At 39.6% G+C, this 19,646-nt stretch overlaps 2 protein-coding genes across 8 annotated transcripts in view; both read right to left on the bottom strand.

The window, feature by feature from the left end:
• Window positions 1-15,178, bottom strand: part of LOC149117296 (uncharacterized) — a 138,634-nt gene extending 123,456 nt beyond the window's left edge. For all 3 annotated transcript variants that reach the window (XM_089282931.1, XM_089282935.1, XM_089282932.1), the window contains exon 1: window positions 15,127-15,178. The gene's annotated coding sequence lies outside the window, so the exon portion shown is untranslated. The remainder of the gene's footprint in view (window positions 1-15,126) is intronic.
• The window catches only part of LOC149117301 (uncharacterized), a 36,289-nt gene extending 21,107 nt beyond the window's left edge, over window positions 1-15,182 (bottom strand). For 2 of the 5 annotated variants that reach the window (XM_089282946.1, XM_089282945.1), the window contains exons 1-8: window positions 15,127-15,182; window positions 14,040-14,093; window positions 13,142-13,207; window positions 11,162-11,236; window positions 8,445-8,606; window positions 7,660-7,737; window positions 7,002-7,069; window positions 1,371-1,481 (exon numbers count right to left, since the gene is read on the bottom strand). In XM_089282946.1, coding sequence (XP_089139072.1) covers window positions 1,371-1,481; window positions 7,002-7,069; window positions 7,660-7,737; window positions 8,445-8,606; window positions 11,162-11,236; window positions 13,142-13,205 — 558 coding nt within the window. In that variant the 5' untranslated portion in view covers window positions 13,206-13,207; window positions 14,040-14,093; window positions 15,127-15,182. The other 3 variants (XM_089282948.1, XM_089282947.1, XM_089282949.1) reach the window with 3 other exon arrangements.
• Window positions 15,183-19,646: the final 4,464 nt, after the last annotated feature.

Genomic DNA, 19,646 nt, shown 5'->3' on the forward strand with positions numbered 1-19,646 from the left:
GAGATTTTTTATGAAGTAATAGTTGATGAGGCCTTCGGCCTCGTCAACTATCGCCTCATAGAAATCGAGAGCGAATAATCTAATTTTTTTAGTAGAATTCCGACTGAAATAAACGCAAATAACGGTTTCTAATGATTTTTCTACGCATTATTGAACTTTACGTTTCAACGAAATCAAAAGTTCAAAAACTTCGGAAAAACGTCCACAATAGTATATGAGTAGCTCAGCCGATCAGATTGCAGCATCTGCATTAGTATAATAGTAGAATTCTACTAAAATAAAATAGATATTAAGTAGCGTAGTCAATAAAGAGAACAGCATTAGTGACAGAATGCTTGTATATATAGAGAAAACGGATACAAACAAAAAGATGTTTTCTATTTCGTCTTACGTGTATTTTAATTCTCGAACTGTAAATTATCTTTGCTCGAGTCATTGTTACGTTAACAGCTCGTGCTAGCTCTCTGCTTCAAATTAAGCAATCGACCACTCTTTCTATTGGCTTACAGGCGCAATAAACTACGCGGGATGTTGGGAGAACACGAGAAAAGTTTGTAAATCACTCGCTTAACGGCTCGTGATTTACATACTTTTCGAGTGTTCCTCCAACGTCCCAAGGGGTTTATTGCGCCGGTGAACCCAAAGACAGAGTGGTCTATTACTTTTATGAAATAACTGTGGAAAAAGTCTGTCAATGAGGAGAAAATTTATTGTACTTTCGTGATCAAGTTGCTTGTTGTAATCAAATTCGTGACATGACGCGACAAACCAATCACAGCGACTGAAAGAATGAAAGCACAGACTCCGCCCCGGATACGAAATCCGTAGAGCAAAGCGACGAAAACATTTCACGCTAAGAAAGTTTTAAGAAACGAAAGGAAAAGGTCATCGGTGAAAGGCAAATAGCATATTAATTAACTCAAAGGAATCGGTGGACTCGGTCATCACGAAAGTAAAAGGCTGTACGAAAAGTGTGCAAATAGTCCAAACTTCATGTGCTGCGAAGTGATTCAACGCAATTTTAAACGATAACTTTCCAAAGTTTTGCGAATGGAATAAAGGTTAGTAACAGAAACGCTGTCTCCGAAATTTATTCAGAATATATTTACTTATGCTGGAGGTTATGGTTCCCGCCTAGAGCTGCCATAGATCGAAAACCGCTGTTTACCGGTACAATAGAACATAGGTTTAGCAACTCTATTGACCAATCAGAGCGTGCGTAGTATCTCAGTTATTTTATAATGAGTAATAGAAGTATATCTCATTGCACGTATCCGTACAAGAGGTTTCTTGTACAACATATATCAAGTCCGGCATTATTTAATCTCCCCTTTAAAGCCGAGAATATATCTTCCTCTAGCATTACTTACCTGGCCCTTCACGGAGAGAGTTTCGGGATTGCTCTTTGCTTCTTGTAATTTAACTCGATCTCCAACACACCTGGCTCGTAAATCTAGTAAAGTCTTGTTAGTCTTGTCAATCTGCTTATGGTTAAGGCACATGACATAATTAAAATGTAAGGGGTCAAGTGACTGAATATTCCCCCCGCTTGGGGAATATCCGAGTGATGTTCCCCAATTTTCAAGACTGCGCGTATTACGAAAAACATTTGAAGGATAACACAATAGCCTACATTTGGCGCGACAATATGCTCGGATATTTGTCAAAGGACATTATATAATAGCTTCTCGGAGTAGATAATGTCCGTGGACAAATATCCGAGCATATTTTCGCGTCCAATGGAGACAGTTGTCATGTATACTAAGATATTCGTTTAATAACTTCTATTTATGTTCATATTATTTATTGCGTTCGACGAAGGAGAACGCATGGTATTCCCAGGGGATTTAAAATGTCCCGCGGTTATCGATCGCGGTCGATGCCATATGATTTCAGGGTTTGGACGTCATCTTGGAGTGGCTGCCTGGCTGGCTGCGTGGCACAAATGGCCTCGATCTCATGTGAGACTTTTTTGGCCGCCGGGAACTGGTAATGGCGCGTTGCGTGTCAAATCTACAAATCAAAGGTCTTGTTCTCTTTCATAACATGGAGAAATTATTGCTTTGAGATTTAAAATAGAAAGGAAAAATACAAATCAATGTTCAGGTGGCCTCAGAATGGAAGATCAACGAGTACAGAGTCCTCAAACCATAACGATCGGTTGTACGTTTTCAAGTAAGTTAAGTTCTGAATATCGATCGCGGAGTTAAAGCAGTTTCCCGGACTTTAGAGAACAAAAATAGTAATATACATTATTGTATGGCCAGCTCTGTGAGCGGGCAAGATGAATCAATTCCTGCGCTGTGATTGGCTACCCGAGCGGGCAAGATGGAGCTATCTTGCCCGCTCGGGACTACCCGCCGTGTCCCGCAAGAAAAATTTCCCCAAAAGCCATATAGTAAATTCTTTATTGACCAAGCTTGTTCGGTCAAGATAACTGGATATTGACCTCGTTCTTTTTTTGCGAGGTTATGGACCTCGACTCCGTCTCAGTCCATAAACACACAAAAAAGAACTTGGCCAATATCCAGCTATCTTGACCTCACACTTGGTCAATAACCCATATGTATTACTTCGAAGTTGAATTTAACTTTTGGAACGATTGCAAACGCCACGGCCGATAAAATGAATGCAACAGTCGGAGACGTCGTCGGCAAAAACTCAAGCTTTCGCTTTAGTGTGAAGAATTAATTCAGTCATGCTGCTGTGCAGTGAAGCGCGTTAGCAAAAATTTTGAACATCTTTTGTTTTTACATAGGTTTCTTCACCTCGGGTGAATAAAAATTCATTGTTATTGAGCTTGCTTTTGCATTTCTTTTCAATTGGTTCCGTGTATTTATGAATTTAGGAATTTAGGATTTAAAAGTGAACAGAAACTTGTTGCACGCTGGATTGCTGCATATTTAATTTACGGCGACCTCCACGCGGTTTGCTTAGTTTATTCGGTTTCATTCAAATATATTTCTTGGAGTCTTATACAGCTATCACAGAACTGCTGAGAAAAGAACTAAGTGGCCACTAATTTAATACGGTTGAAATACGATTGATCTGAAAAATTGGCTTGTTTTTGTCGCGTTTTTGATTTACAACTTTCATCTTTCATGCGCAGCACTGTAATGTTTCGTCACGCGGCGAAGAAATTATTTCATTTCTTGTTTTCAAATTGGTTTTTACTCGTGTCTTTCGCTTCTATTTTCCTTTGTTTTCTCAAATGTTGGCCGTTATATATAATGCAATAATGGAAACTTTTCGTTTTGTCCTCTGAAGTCAATGAGTTAAAACTTATTTCCCCTATTCAGTTTTCTCGGCTTCTGTTGGGCATTTTGTCGCACGGCAATGAAGTAATATAATTTCTTGTTTTCTTATCAGTTTTACACATCAGGTCGAGTTCTTTTTGTTCATATATTTTTTTAATATTTTAGCTCTTTATTTATTCAACTTTAAATAGGCGACGTCGACTTGAAACCTGATCTTGTGTGTGTGCTAGATTTACATACCAGTTTATGAACAGTGTGCCAAACACCTCATTTATCATGAATTTGTGTAAGTATTACGATTAAGTGTTCTTTTGGTGTAGAAGTGAACACTATTATTCAAAATATGTGTTTGTCATGAAAATCGACAAAAATAAATCGGGTTTCAAGAGTAATATTTATTCTGAAGACAGTATCCAAAGGTTTTAACTGTACTGACTCGAACGCACTCGGCTAATCCATGATTATTACTAGTATTATTTATTTGAAGAGGGCACGGTAACGAATCCTACAATCTGATTGATTTTTTAGCGTGGTCCGGATTTTCCTATCTCTAACTTTGGTCTCGGTAACGTCTTCATATCGGGTGTTATCGTCGTGTTGATCAGTTTTCGTGAGTAAACTAACTGTAATCGTCAACCTTTGCCCTTTTGTACACTTCCATCGACGATTTATCAACACAAGGCAGTGGCGGATCTAGGGCCCGGGCCCCCCTTATTTTGGGTAAAAAAAGAAGAAATCACAGAAAGAAGAAAAGCCGGCAAGGCAATCAAAACAAAACCTGGGTTCCCCTTAGCTCAAGGTCTGGATCTGCCGCTGCAATGTTATCTCTATTCACTTAAAAGTGGCGAGGAAAGTCACCGTAAGTAAATTCAAACAAGTGCTTTGTTTGTGAGAGTTGTTTTGTTGTTTGTAGGTCGGCACTGTGATGGTGCATCATTTTGTGTTTTTCTTGACCTACTATTTTCACTAAGAAACGGGTCAATTTCAGTCGAGGCTACCTCTCTGATCGTTGGTGTATTTGAGAGAGTTTCTGTTGAATGCACTTAATGAATTTCCTCGCTTTCTACTATTTAATTTACGATGTAAAAGCCTGATTTCAAGTGATTCCCAACAACTGACAGAAATTGTTTTCGCAGTACAACTTCAAACTTTGCGCAAAATTTAAACATTTTCAAGACCTCGCTCGCCTCCATATCCTCGTGTCCGCGTGACTTTAGTCACGCGGACAATTGGTCAATTGACGACGTTTGGTGCTACAGGAGAATCTTTGTTCACAATATTTGCCTTATTACCATAAGCGATACAGTTTCTGATGGAGCTACAAAGACATTAATAGTTAATATTGAAAGGGCACAGCAGGATTAACTGTCCCAAGGAATGTGTTGAATACGCGATGTTTTGAATACTTTTTGTGCGACGAGGGTTTACACGTAAAAGCTCAAAATTTTACAAAGAATGTATGGGCTCATTAGCGCTTTTGCCACACAGAAATTTTGATGTTTTTGAAAGCCAATTTCTCCTCGAATATTACACCCAAAGAGCCAAAAATTTCACCACTTACTAAGTTTCACAAGCTCTTAAAGTTTCTCTAGTAAAATCGTGTCTAGCATGATGCCTTCTATGCGGAAAGTCGTATGTTAATGACGAAAAATGTAAACAATGACGTCAGCAAAGGTTCGCTTACTGATTTTGGAAATACGAGTTTCAACCACGCTGTACAGATTTAAGACACTTTCCTTATTGATTTTTCGCGGGGACTTGGATGGAGAGCGTGGAGACTACTCAAACGTTTGTAGCTATTTTTGACAGGCCGTTTTTAGCGTTTTATTTTGTTAGTGTCGGAGTCCTCGGTTCACGCAACTAACATGCGCTTAAATCAAACTTGACAACAAATAAGAGGCTGAAAATGCTGAAGTGACGGATTTCAGTCGCGCAAAAAAAAAAAATCTAAAGATGACAATCAGTGGATTAAAAAACTAACTTCTAAGGTGCATTTTCTGCGAATTAGCAGACCGGTTTAACTGACAAAAAATTAATTGTTAGGTTTGTGATCAATATCTCCCTGTATATATACCACCATGGTCAGATCAGGGCATCAGGTCAGACCGAATTGGCTTCGTAATGCTTCCGAAAGTGTAACGTTTGTGTATCTCTTATTTTACATTTCAGGCTTAGCATGGGAGTAGCCCGTGTACATCCGGATGTACACAGTCTAAACTTTGAAGCAATCCGCGAATTCTGATCCGGAACTTATTCTCGTTGACTGGTTTTCGATTCTTCTGATATTAGTATCATTTCCATCCATGAAATATAACAGCAAACAACAGATTTAAGCTTAAATTGTCTTAAACACAGAGCCGCGTGAACGTTCCTGAAATAGAAGACATGGAAAATCTAGGGATTGCAATGAGCCGATTTAAAACTATTGCATAATCCATACATTCCGAGAGGAAGAAAACAGGTATAACTTACAAAAGTTAATTAACAGCAGTGGCGGATCCAGACCTTGAGCTAAAGGGGGGGGGGGGGGGGGGGGCTCGTTTTTGTTTTTCTTGCTTGCCCTGCCGGGTTTTCTTCCTTCTGCGATTCTTTTTTTAACCAAAACAAGGTGGGGAGGGGGGTGGCTGGGGGCGGGCCTCCCGTCCCCCTCCCCTAAATGCGCTACTTTTAACAATAAGGGTCGAATCGACCCTTGTCAAATTTTATCCGTAAAATTAACGGAGGTTAAAATGTATCCTGTCTAGTTGATCTAGTGTTACGCTTGCACTACACTTGTTTGGTTTGGCAGTGGATTTCTTCGCACAAGTGACACGAGACAGCCCAGGCATAGGGGCTTTGATTCACTATACGGACCTCCCAGCCAGTAAACAACATAGATATCTTCACGAAACACTAATCTATCCATTGCTATTTAATAAACTAAAATTGGTAAGTAATGTGGGCGGGTAGAAATTAATGTAAACTAGCACACCTAACAGGCGAAGAATGCTGTACACGGCATAGTTATCCAATGAGTGACTTATTTCGTGACTGCAAGAATCAAAGGCTATTTTTTGTAGGGAATTTGAATGAGAATTTGGCACGTTGCAGTACATAGGGATTTGACTTCACGTGAGAGTCAGTGCGAGAAAAAAATCACAGCAAAGTCATCTTGGTAAACCTTTAGAAAAATGGCGGCTCTGTTGATCTGAAAAAAAAGGCTGCCTAGAAATAGTGTGTAGATGAATAATATTGGAGAGAGCAACATTTTACTTTTTGTTACAATTACACACTTTAATGTTTAAGTTGTTCTATGAGTTGCCAAGCAACTGAGCGTATAAAAATTGGCTTTCAAACTCTATATTATTTCCTAAAACTATTCTTCCTTTAAGTCGGAGATGGCTACTCGTTTCTCCTGATGAGAATTTCAATCAAGTAGCCCCTTGAAGTAACAACTCAAACTCCCAAGATTGTACAATGGAGAAGGGATTTGATAGAAGCCTCCTTAGATTTTTGCAATTACAATTTACTTTGAAATCATTTGACTTTTGTAAATAGCCTGAAGCTACCATAACCACAGCTAGAGGGCTTCTTGACGGCCTATTATGCTTGGCGGGATTTTAGGGGCATTTACATATACGGCAGACAGAACACAACTTTTTCTAATTTACCCCTTAACAACATTCGCTAAAATCGCTGTAGGTAACATAATAGTTCCTTTTACAGCTGGCAAAGAACACGAATAATTGATGTTATAAAGGATACTGCCAATCCCCTCTCACACCACGATATGGCGTCTCCATAACACTCTAGGTGCTCACAAGCACTTGCACCTACAATAAATAATTTAATATCAGGTCAAAAATAGTATCTACAATGCGCAGGTGGAAACATCCAAGACCTGATTTATTCCTGTTAAAAGCCATATTCGTCATTTGGTATTGGAGTCGAAATAGCTTCAAATGAAGGCTCATGCGAGGGAATATCGTTGAAAAGATATTAATGTCATTTGCATTTGAAGAGTTCGATACGATAGCTGTCGACTTAGCAAATTGAAGCACGTTTTTCATGCGTCTGTCCTGTTATTGATCATGAATTTCGTCATAACATTGTCAAAATAGCTGTGGATCCACGAGGTGATAGCCGAGTAGATCCGCAGACTGGCTACTTTGACAATGTTATGACGAAATTTATTGTCAATGACAAGACAGACGCATGAAAAACTGGCGTCAATTTGTTCTTTTACAATAATAAATTGTCAAATTCCGCTCAGCCGCTCTTGCTCCTCGCGTCAACATCGCATAAGTTATAAGGTCAGGCGTCTGTTTGCATCTTGACAAAGAAAATTAGCCAACGAGCGCGCGATAAGTTCTGCAGTTATTGTAAAATTCATGTTATAAATCAGTTGAGTCAAGGATTTTACCTGTTTCTATGGCCTTAATCAAAGTTGGTTCCAAATTGACGGCAGCCGTTGCATCATTTAGGGCCTCGTGGAAATTCCCTGAGTAATAGAATTGAAAAAGACATTTCATGCACAGAAGACGAAGAAGTAGCGAAAAAGAAAAAGCGATAAGAGGTCACGAGATTGTAGAGATATGCAATGTGCGTGTCTTCTTTCAATGCTCAGACCCCTCTCAACTTAGTGGCACGCAACGGATCTGTTCCGATCCTTGAAATACGGATGACTACCGATAACTCAAACCTCCTTGGGGGCACATTATGGGGAGTCATCGGGTGATGGGAACAAACGACCGGGCAGTAGGAATAAAACTGTTGCGTTTTAATCAGGTTTAATACTGAGAAAGAGTAAAACTTGAACGATTCTTCGCCAACACAACCAAGTAAATTAGATCTGAGGGGAATAAAACAAGACAAGCTAAACAACAGACCAATAAGGTTTTGGATTACCATCGCGTGAAGCGAACTGAATTGCAACATTTTTCAAAGGTCGTCTTAGATTGATAGTAGGGACATTCCAAATGCAATTAACATATTTTTTATGCAGCAGCATCACTTAGCATCTCTCTTGACTTGACAATTAAGTTTTTATTTCTATGGACTGATAGTTTTCCCCGGAAAGTTAGTTTCCCAATATAATCTGTTCAAATGATAGTTTCTATTATAATCATTGAAAGGCTGAACGCAAAGAAAGCAACAACTTCTTTTGATTGTTGGATAAATTTGAAAATGACAAGATCAAAATCTTACCGAGATGGTAATAAGCTGTTGCCCTGTTGCTGTACAGCTTGGCATTCAGCTGGAAATCCTTACAGTTCACATGAATTCCTTCTGTGTAGAAGTATATCGCGTTACAAACTTCTTTTCTTGTGAATTCTTTGTCACCTTCTTCCTGATAGACTTCTGCTATCGCTGAAAAAGCAAAGCAGATTTGATTAATAACTTATTTTGTACGGCTAAGCATTGTTTAATTTGTTTCCCTTACATTGTCCATTTTCTTGCAGAGTGAGACAGGCCTTATGCGCCACTCTCGCGCAAGGAGTTAGGTGAACGAGGGGTGAACACAGGTATGAGCAGCTAACATTATGTATTACTAGATTTTATATCCGAGCCTAAATTAACCCTGAAAAACACGTCTGAATAAAATGCCATTTAAATCTTTTCAGTTCTTTTCTGTGAAACAGTCTGTGAGTTGTCACTTTATTGCAGAGTTACCATTTTTAACTAAATATCATTCTGTGTGTTATCAAAAAACACTTTAAGGCTTGTTTACAGTAGCGCCTAAGCATAACCCGACATACGCAGACGCAGTAACATGTTGATAATTAGCGACTTTTGTTTGGGAAAAGGCGCTAATTATCATCATATTGCTGCATCTGCGTATGTCGGCTTATGCTTATGGCAATGCGCTAGTGTAAACCAGCCTTTAGTCCACCCCAGTCTCGTTACACTACTACGAAGTGGAAGATAAAAGTGGTCAACGTGAACAGTTGTTCGTATCTCGGAGAAGCTTTACATGTAAGCCAAGCGGTTAATGATTTATTTTTTTTTATGAAGAAAAACAAGATATCAAATCACTGATTAACGACCTGATGTGCCCAGCTTTTGGGCCAAATTAAAATACAGTATAAGTGTTACTTTGATCAAATTTTTACCCCTTGAATTTTTAGGTTAATCATAGAATTCTACGAAAGATTATAAACACCGTTTACTGTATGCAGATATCTGCATTGGTTCTGGTGATATTTAAGTTCGAAAATGGGTCAACTATGCAAATGAGAGGACTGATGACGTCATACACTCAACCAAATATTACATTAAGTATATAAGTAGAGCTATCTCGGTCAATTTGCAGCAAAACCCATTGAAACTTGCTAAGCTATTAGTTCTACATGCAACACAGCTATGACTATAATAATTTCAGTTCCCATGGAAACCCACTCTTTTCCAGTCCCCTCCAACCTAATTTCAATATTTTAGTGATTTTAGCTCGAAAAACGTTAAACAAGGCCATGAACTCCACCTAAGATATTTATATGCCTGCTAGATCATATTGATCAGGCACCATTGGCAAATATAATACAGAACGCTAAAGGTGGCCAGAATAGCCTTCAATATCGGGGAGGTCTGGAACCAGTATGTTGCCATGGTAACAAATATGTTAGGTTCATATTGTGGAGCACCTGTAGTAGAATCGTACTGCCAAGAATCAAACGTTACTGATTCAACCTAGCTGAGATATCTTTGTTCAGCACATTTGATCAAAATATGGTTGAATTTATGACGTCGTCACTTAGCCAATTTGCATATCTCAAAAACTTGAATGTCTCTGGAACCAAAAGAGATATTTGAAAATAGTAAACAGCGTTTTTCCTCTCGCAAAGACTACTTGTCTAAGTTTTAAAAATGGCTTAAATAGGAAGGATGCGATTTTCTTCATAGTACCACTTTCATGTGACGTCACTAAAATTCAAACTACAAAACTATTGATCTTCCTGAGATTTTACTTTAACGATTTATAAGAGCAGCTGAAAACTAATATTCATACAAAGTTTCGCTCCGAATGGGTTTTTGGTTTTGTGATACACTACGCTGAATTTCTAAGCTTTGCGTGACGCGGCATTTACATGACTACTTAGAGAGTGTTCATGATGGTTAAAAAAGTGACTTATTTCGGGGAATTTGGCTATCTGAACAGTTCATGTCTTAGAAAAAGTATTATTTTAATGTTTTAGAGTTCCTCGAGGGACAAATTCACGCTTTTGTAGCAAAACTCAGTGACACATGTTTCTGTTGGTTTCCGGCCGCCATGTTGGTGCCCATACGGATGGGCAACAGCATGACGTCTCCATACAAATCTCTATAAATTTGGGTAAAAAATTTCTCCGCATATCTTGCATAAGAAAAATTGCTGTGACTAGAATCTTGGAGAGAGTCTTTGAATATTTACTTTCTTTCATTTCCCAGATTCTGGACTTTATCTACTGAACGGTTTTGATTTTTATTTTGATGTATTCTGAATGGCGTGACACTGAAAACCAGCAATTGTACCCTTTTGGTACGCTTCAGCTTCGGCGACATGGCAGCCCGTTTGATCTCGTCAATAACTAATCAAAAAAATATTATTATTTTTTGTTATCCAAGGGTTCCCCCGGCGATCCAACCGCTGACCGCGGAGTTTGGGTCGTTGGCCATTGGCCATTTCCGCATCTCCCATAATACACCTTGTTTGCCCCCCAAATTTCTCCATAACCCTTGCTTCCCATTTCTCCTGGGTGTTACAGTCGTCCCAAGAGAAACTGAAGACAATACTTATGCAAAATTTTGGTGGGCAAACAAAGTGTATTAAGGGGGATGTGGAAATGGCGAATGGCTCAAACTCCCACGAAAACTAACTAAACAGGTTCGATTTGGTGTAAAATTAATAGTGTATTATATAATAAACTAATCGGCATTCATTTTCTTACCTCTTAGAGTATCATCGTCAAAATCAAGTTTTCCATCAGAAGGGCCTGGGCCTGGAGCTGGGCCTTGGGCTATGACTGATAATACGTCGGGAAAAGAAACTTCATTTTTTTATTCAAAAACTCTTTTATAGAGCGGTTTTCATTTGAGTGTTGAAAAATAATTGGTTTTGCATAACTATACGCTATACGATTGGCTGAAAAAACCTGTGCCACTTTCACAGCCAGTCAGAAGAGAAACCAAATCCAATCCTTATTCGCTCGCACACGTTTTCCCGCGCTTCGCTTCAGTTACATGTTTTTACTTAGTTTTGATTGGTTCACCGGATTGTCTGGGATTGGCTAAGGTGATTACTTTGGTTTAGGTTTCATAACGATACTCAATTGAAAGCTGCTCTATTTCATAACTGCCAGCAATAACTGAAAACACAATTAACATTAATGACAATTAGTAACAAATAACGTTGCAAAACAGCAAAATAGTACAGTAAAAAAAAGGTCTTGGGTCTGTCTTTTGTCTTGTTTTGTCTTATTACATCTTAAGCAATTTTTCTTTTTTACCGTTTCGAGGTATTAAGGGCATCCAAGCCTCATAAATTACCAGGGGATGATATTAGATTTCCATAGTCTGCATTGTAGACCTTGTTCAATACTAACTACTTAATAACCGAGAGTGAGGTCGTTACGGGAAAATCTCAAACTGAGGCCTTGCCGTATGGACCGAGCGATAGCGAGGTCAATACGGTAGGCCGAGGTTTGAGATTTTCCCGTAACGACCGAACGGTCGAGGTTATTAAGTTGTTTATTATATGGCTCATGAATTTAATAAAGAAAAGAAAAAAATTATTCGAGCGGAAGTCGTCAATTTACATCCGGCGATGCGCGCGTTTACCGATTCATTCATCGTCTCAAACCCAGGGCAAAACTACACAGTCAGTGACCTTTACGTATTCTGTGAAAAACACATTTCTTTACGGGGAAAAATGATTGTCACAGCCTGAACAAGGTATTTTAGTACCGTGGTGCCACAACTTGATGGGGGAGTTTTCCGACTTTTGTGGCGAAACGTCAACGCATATAGAAAAGACAGAAAGTGCTTCAAAATAGTCCAAACCAAGGGTCTTTCGGTGAAAGAAAATACTAATGCTTCAGAATGTACTGCTCAGAATAACTCGATCTCCGCATCGCTTTGGACAACATATCTTCGCCTTCTTCATTCTGGGATTTATGGATGAACTTTTCAAGCCTTGTGAACGTCTAAAACTACCTGCAGTTATCAGAAACAGTGCTACCGACAGAAACCGCCCGATTGTTTATATTTGATGATCCTGGAAGCTGATTTACACTTGCTTGTGTTAAAGCGAGGGAATCTATTTGATAAGAACTGTTGCGAGTTCAATATTTCAGTAATTGTTGTGACTAAGATGATGACTTATAAGTTTCTTAGTGGTGTTCTGCTCAGGATGCATGACAGATCTGCCGATGGTGTTTTTCACTTAGCGATTTTAGCTTTACCAGACTCGGTAAACTTCGATTGTTTTTCACCAGTTCCCGCCAAGGTTCCGGCTGGTAAGTCAAAAACGACTTCCATATAAATTTTGTTAAGGAAAAATCTCTAAACTTTTAGCAACTCGGATTAAATTTACTTTCTCTTACTGTTTTTAATCGGCTTTCATCGTTTCAATGCGCTTGAATTTTCAGAGCCGCGCTCTTCCTAATTTGCATAATCCGTAATCGGCCCGTGGGCATTACGGCTGCATAATGACCGTTCAGATCTCGTTCTTAGCCAATCAGAACGCGCATTATATCGACCACAAGCCAAAGCCATATAATAAAAAATAACATTGCGCTTCAAATTCCACGACTACTTTAAAACCAGTTAGTTTGCTTTAAAATATTTGATACGTTTACACCAGCCGCACACTGAAACTGATGATAAATACTCCATTTCTTACAAAGGTATTTCCAGCTTTGCCTTCTTACCTGCTAAAGCATCTTCATCAAAATTCACCTTTGCTTCACGTGACTTGATTTCACTTTCCGCCATGACTAAAATACAAAAGAAAAAAAATATTCCTATTCTTTTTGTTCACATTATCGAATCGAGCCATATTAGTCTTTTTCTAAACCTCACTACCAAACACCATTTATGAACATGACTGTCTTGAACTTGCTTAAAGTCAAACAATCCCGTTTCGATTAACTTCCATGGCAGCAGCCCGCCAGACTAAGTCAATTACAAAGTTTTTTATTTACTTCTTAAGAGCGTGGACAAAGGAAACAATTCTAGAGCGCTGATTTCTACAATAGTAAAAATAGGTCAGGCGATAGGCGGTGCACCTAGTATTTAAAACATCGATGTGCCTCGTGACCATACGAAAGGATGACCGTAGTACACGTGACAGAACGTTCTATAAGAGAACGATGAAAGTTTTCATTAGAGCCGTCAAATAATTGTATTTAGCCTTTGGCAGAAAGGCCAAGTTTTGAATGTAACGGTTGCCTGACTTGCATAGAAGTCACAAGTAAGAGTTACTGAACTAAGCTGGCCGTTTTTAAACACAAAACCGAAATAGAAGTTACTTTTACCTTGATTCATAACATTTACATCGGCATGGACAATCAGGCGTAAAAGAGGTAAGATTAAAGAAAGAAGTCAAAACGTATTTCTTCGAACACGCAGAAAGTTTGCACCAGCGCCCCCCCCCCCCCCCCCACAAATTCAGTAAAAATGGTTGACTAAACGTTTTGCATATGCATTCTTAATACCGGCGAAGGAGACTCCAATTCTGCACTTTCGCTGTCGTCCGTTGTATATTTGTTTTATCTCGACAGAGGGTTCAAATCAGAGAGCTAAGCAATAATCATATAGAATACCTACCTCAGGCCTTCAGCTGGGCTAAACAGAAAACTATAATTCAGATGACTCGCTAGCCTATGGAGAGAAAGTCACAGCAATTACTGCACGGGTCCTTGAGAAACACTGAAGGAGCTTGAGTTTCGGAATCTTCGAAACTTCTGCAAAACTTACGTTACCATGCATTGTAAAACGACTGAATGTGAAACCAAAAGTTTAATACAAATAATCAAATAGGGTTTTTTCCCTCATTCCATGAAAGATCAGCACATCTGGCTCGTGACCTAAGCTGGCGTGTACACGTGATGAATAGTGTATGAGAAAGGATTCGACAAGTCGCCTGTATGTTACTTACTTGATCACCTGGTATTTTTTGTTAGTTTTTCATCTTTGATTACGAATACAACTTTATGCACAAGTGCTTAAACACTAAATGACTATAAGCTATGTCAATCCGTGACACATCCTGACTAGTTCCCCTTGTTCTCCTTTCCCCACCCTGCTCAGAAGAGCTGTAGAGACAGTTTCCTCGCAGGCTACTTCGCGAATATCACGAAAGCCCCTACAACAGCGGAAGTCTATCACAGGTTACTGCTCTCGTTCAGACATTTTCTTTTTCACTCTTGATTAGTTTCAAGGATTTATGTCGTAACAATGAGCAATTCTCAGTCACCAGCGAGTAAAGTCATCAACAAAGTACACATTAACACCGCTAAAAGTCGGCTGATACGACATAGCTCGACTAAAATCACCTAACTTGCCTCCTTCCCCTTTGAAAAACACACAGTCGCCCTTCGAAAAATGACTACGAAACAATTGAATCATCGGCTATAAAGTTGAGGCCGGAAAGCACGTTTGATACGGGAAGTTGAATGACCTTCAATAAACTTCAGTGATATCAAGTGATCAGTGTCGCAATTTCTGGATATTTTATACATCTGACTGAGTAACGTTGAGAAAAAAACCACACACAACAGCAGCATTTTGAAATATTAAGCAAAATTTGAATACTTCATTCCCCACGAGCAACCAGATCTAAGATACAGACAATGCATATGTATTCAAAATGCGTCAACGAAGATTATGCATCTATTATGTATCTAATACGTACCTCAGCTCAGACCTTCACCTCAGCTGATTGGTCTCATGTGACTTCCTAGCCTATGGAGAACAGATTACAGCAATTACTAGAGGAGTCGTAGAGAAACATTGGAAAAGTCTGAGTTTCTGAATCCACTAGGCCCGTACCGTGTATAGAAAATGACTGAAAGCAAAACCAAAAGTTGAATTACAAATAATCAAATAGGGGTTTTTCCCTCATTCCATGAAAGATCAGCGCATCTGGCTCGTGACCTCATAGTATTAATCTGGCTTGTACACGTGATAAACAGTGTAAAAGAAAGGATTCGAAAATTCGCCTGTATAATGATTAATTACTTGATTACTTGGTATTTTGTGTTAGTTTTTCATCTTTGATTACGAATACAACTTTATTGCGCAAGCATTTAAACACCAAATGACTATCAGCTATGTCAATCCATGACACATCCTGTCTAGTTCTCCTGATGCTCTCCCTTACCCCACCCTGCTCAGAAGAGCTGTAAACACAGTTTCTTCGCCAGCTACTTCGCGAATATCACAAAAACCCCTCCAACAGCGGAAGTCTATCACAGGTTACTGTTCTCGTTCAGACATTTCTTTTTCACACTTGATTGCTTTTAAGGATTAATATCGTGACAATGAGCAATTTTCTGTCACCAGCGAGTAACGTCATCAACAAAACACACATTAACACCGCTAAAAGTCAGAGATGACATAGGTCCACTAAAATCACCTAACTTGCCTCCTTCCCCTTTGAAACACACACAGTTAAAAGTAAATACTAAACAATTGAATATTCGGGTATAAAGTTGAGGCCGGAAAGCACGTTTGATACGGGAAGTTGAATGACCTTTAATCAACTGCAGTGATATCAAGTGGTCAGTGCTTCAATTTCTGGATATTTTATAGAAATGACTGAGTAACGTTGAGAAAAACACATACAACATCAGCATTTTTAAATATTGAGCAAAATTTTAATGCTTTACTCCTCACGAGAAATCAGATCTACAATAAAGACATTGCATATGGATTCAAAATGCGTCAACAAAGATTATGCATCGATTCTGTATCGAATACGTACCTCGGCTCAGACCTTCACCTCAGCTGATCAGCCAGAAAACTATGATTGAGATGACCTGAGATGACTTGCTAGCCTATGAAGAATAGATTACAGGATACACGAGTCGTTGAGAAACATTGGAAAAGTCTGAGTTTCTGAATCGACTAGGCGCTTACCGTGTATAAAAAATGACTGAAAGCGAAACCAAACGTTTTAAGTACAAATCAGTAATCCCGCAATGATGAACGAATTACACGACATGGACCTTCCTCTGCTTCTCCCCCTGAACCAAGTTCAGATCTACGAACTGAACTTAACGATACCAAAGTGCCTACGAATGGATGTTGAGCGCGGCGAGCAGACGTAAATGTCTTGTTTACCCAATGAAAGCCATCACAATAAACTCTGAGCTTGCATCGAGATGCTTGTCCGGGCGTAAAGGAGCGTTTGATTAATCAATCTAAAACAGATCTTAAGGAATAAAACCCAGATGATCTGGAATTCTTGTCTGAGTATGTCATTGGCAGTGGGAGCCACGTGCAGTATTATCATGCTCGGCAATTGAAGTTATTGTGTAGAAAATATCGCGCAATTACACAGCCGAGGTCAAAAAAAAAAAAAAAAAAAAAAGCGCGAGGAGAACTTAGTACATGGAGCTAAGATAGATTGTCAGTGCTTTAGGTGACCATGCACGGCTACCAATGGCTTGGCCAATCGCTTGGCCAATGGCTCGTACACGCAACGAATCTTAAAAGTCCGTACTGAGTAACGACCTCCGAAAGAAGTAAGCCCACCCCCCTTCCCCTGAAAATAGAGGAACTAAGGTTCAAAAGTATAATTATTTTTCCAATCAATAACCTGAATAACGTACGATAAACTGATGACGATTCAACTAGGGAAAGTATTCCAGGAGGCGTCATGAAGCGCCCTGGTTTCTTCAAATTGAAATTACTAAAATTGGCAACTTTGTATTACTTTTAACAGGAACGCATTAAAAGAACGTTTAATCATATTGAAATTAAAAACTTGACCAGAGCAGTTAAATATTTATATAGCAGACTAACGTAGCAGTGCATCATGAACAGTAACAATAGTTTAAGGTATCTTACGTCACGGTCTACATATAAAGTGCCCACCCATGTGCCAGCAACATAAATTTGAACTGGAGCGAAAACTTTCTAAACGATTTATAAGAACTCAGTGTTTTTACGAGTTACACCCACAGCCTCAAAGGGAGACAGCCTCGCTCTCATAGAATTAAAAAAAAAAAAAGAAAAAAAAAAAGAACACCGGGAAGAGATACTTACAGTGGAAGTAATTTGCGTCCCCTCATGGGGCGACAGATTCTCGCCCCTATCAACTTTCTTTTCTCTCGTAAGTTCTCGCGCGTTTAGAGATACGCCACACTCGCGTTTTAGGTGCCGGGATCCCAACCGATGCTTACCTAACTTTTTAAAGATGCTACTTTTAGCCCTCCCCCAAAATCTACACACGTGTGTTTCACTTGTGGAAGTCTATTGATTTGGACAGTACTTGGGTGAAAGATTCTCGCCTATATCAACTTTCTTTTCGCTAGTAAGTTCTCGCGCGTTTAGAGATGCACCACACTCGCGGTTTTGGTGTCGGGATCTTAAACTATGCTTACTGACTTTTTAAAGATGCTAGATTTGGCCCTTTCTCAAATCTACCCACGTGTATATCACTTGTGGAAGTCTGTCACTTTGGACAATGCCTGGGTTAAAGATTTTTGCCCATTTATATCTTTTTTTCACTCGCGTGTTTTCGCGCGTTTAGTAATGCGGCAAACTCGCGTTTTTGGTGTGGTGATCCCAAACCATGCCTACAACGCTCTTTAAAAATGCTAGTTTTGGCCCTCTACCAAATCTACACAATCGTATTTCACTTGCTAGAGTCTATCGATTTGAACAGTGCTTAGGTTGGAGATTCTCGCCCATATCAACATTCTTTTCTCTCATAAGCTCTGGCGTTTTAGGTGCGGGAATCCCAACCAGTTCTTACCTAACTTTTTAAAGATGCAACTTTTAGCCCTCTTCCAAACCTACACACGTGTATTTAATTTGTGGAAGTCTATCGATTTGGACAGTGTTTGGGTTAGAGATTCTCGCCCATATCAACTTTCTTTTCTCTCGTAAGTTCTCGCGCGTTTAGAGATGCGTCACACTCGCGTTTTAGGTGCGGGAATCCCAACCAATGCTCACCTAACGTTTTAAAGATGCTACTTTTAGCCCTCCCTCAAATCTACACACGTGAATTATACTTGTGGAAGTCTAACGATTTGGACAGTGCTTGGGTGAGGGATTCTCGCCCATAGCAACTTTCTTTTCTCTAGTAAGTTCTCGCACGTTTAGAGATGCGCCCCACTCGCGGTTTTGGTTGTGGGATCTAAAACTATACTTACTGGACTTTTAAAAGACGCTAGATTTAGCCCTTTCTCAAATCTACACACGTGTATTTCACTTGTGGTAGTCTGTCGATTTGGACAATGCTTGGGTTGGAGATTCTCACCCATTGATATTTTTTCTCTCGCGTGTTTTCGCGCGTTTAGAGATGCGCCACATTCGCAATTTCGGTGTCGGCATCTCAAACTGTGCTTACTGGAGTTCTACAAGATGGTAGATTGGGCCCTTTCTCAAATCTCCACACGTGTATTTGACTTGTAGAAGTCTATTTATTTTGGACAGTGTTTGGGTTAGAGATTCTGGCCCCATATCAACTTTCTTTTCTCTCGTAAGTTCTCGCGCCTTTAGAGATGCGCCACATTCGCGGTTTAGGTGCAGGGATCCTAACCAATGCTTACCTCACTTTTTAAAGATGCTAATTTTGGCCCTCCGTAAATCTACACACGTGTATTTTACTTCTGGAAGTCAATCGATTTGGACAGTACTTGGGTGAGAGATTCTCGCCCATATCAACTTTCTTTTGTCTCGTAAGTTCTCGCGCGTTTAGAGATGCGCGTCACTCGTGCCTTAGGTGCGGGGATCCCAACCAATGCTCACCTAACGTTTTAAAGATGCTACTTTTAGCCCTCCCTCAAATCTACACACGTGAATTATACTTGTGGAAGTCTAACGATTTGGACAGTGCTTGGGTGAGAGATTCTCGCCCATAGCAACTTTCTTTTCTCTAGTAAGTTCTCGCGCGTTTAGAGATGCGCCCCACTCGCGGTTTTGGTTGTGGGATCTAAAACTATACTTACTGGACTTTTAAAAGACGCTAGATTTAGCCCTTTCTCAAATCTACACACGTGTATTTCACTTGTGGTAGTCTGTCGATTTGGACAATGCTTGGGTTGGAGATTCTCACCCATTGATATTTTTTTCTCTCGCGTGTTTTCGCGCGTTTAGAGATGCGCCACATTCGCAATTTCGGTGTCGGCATCTCAAACTGTGCTTACTGGAGTTCTACAAGATGGTAGATTGGGCCCTTTCTCAAATCTCCACACGTGTATT

The sequence above is a fragment of the Orbicella faveolata genome, unplaced genomic scaffold, assembly GCF_042242905.1.
Source record: "Orbicella faveolata isolate gen_17 unplaced genomic scaffold, um_ofav_v1 contig_12, whole genome shotgun sequence".
NCBI lineage: Eukaryota > Metazoa > Cnidaria > Anthozoa > Scleractinia > Merulinidae > Orbicella > Orbicella faveolata.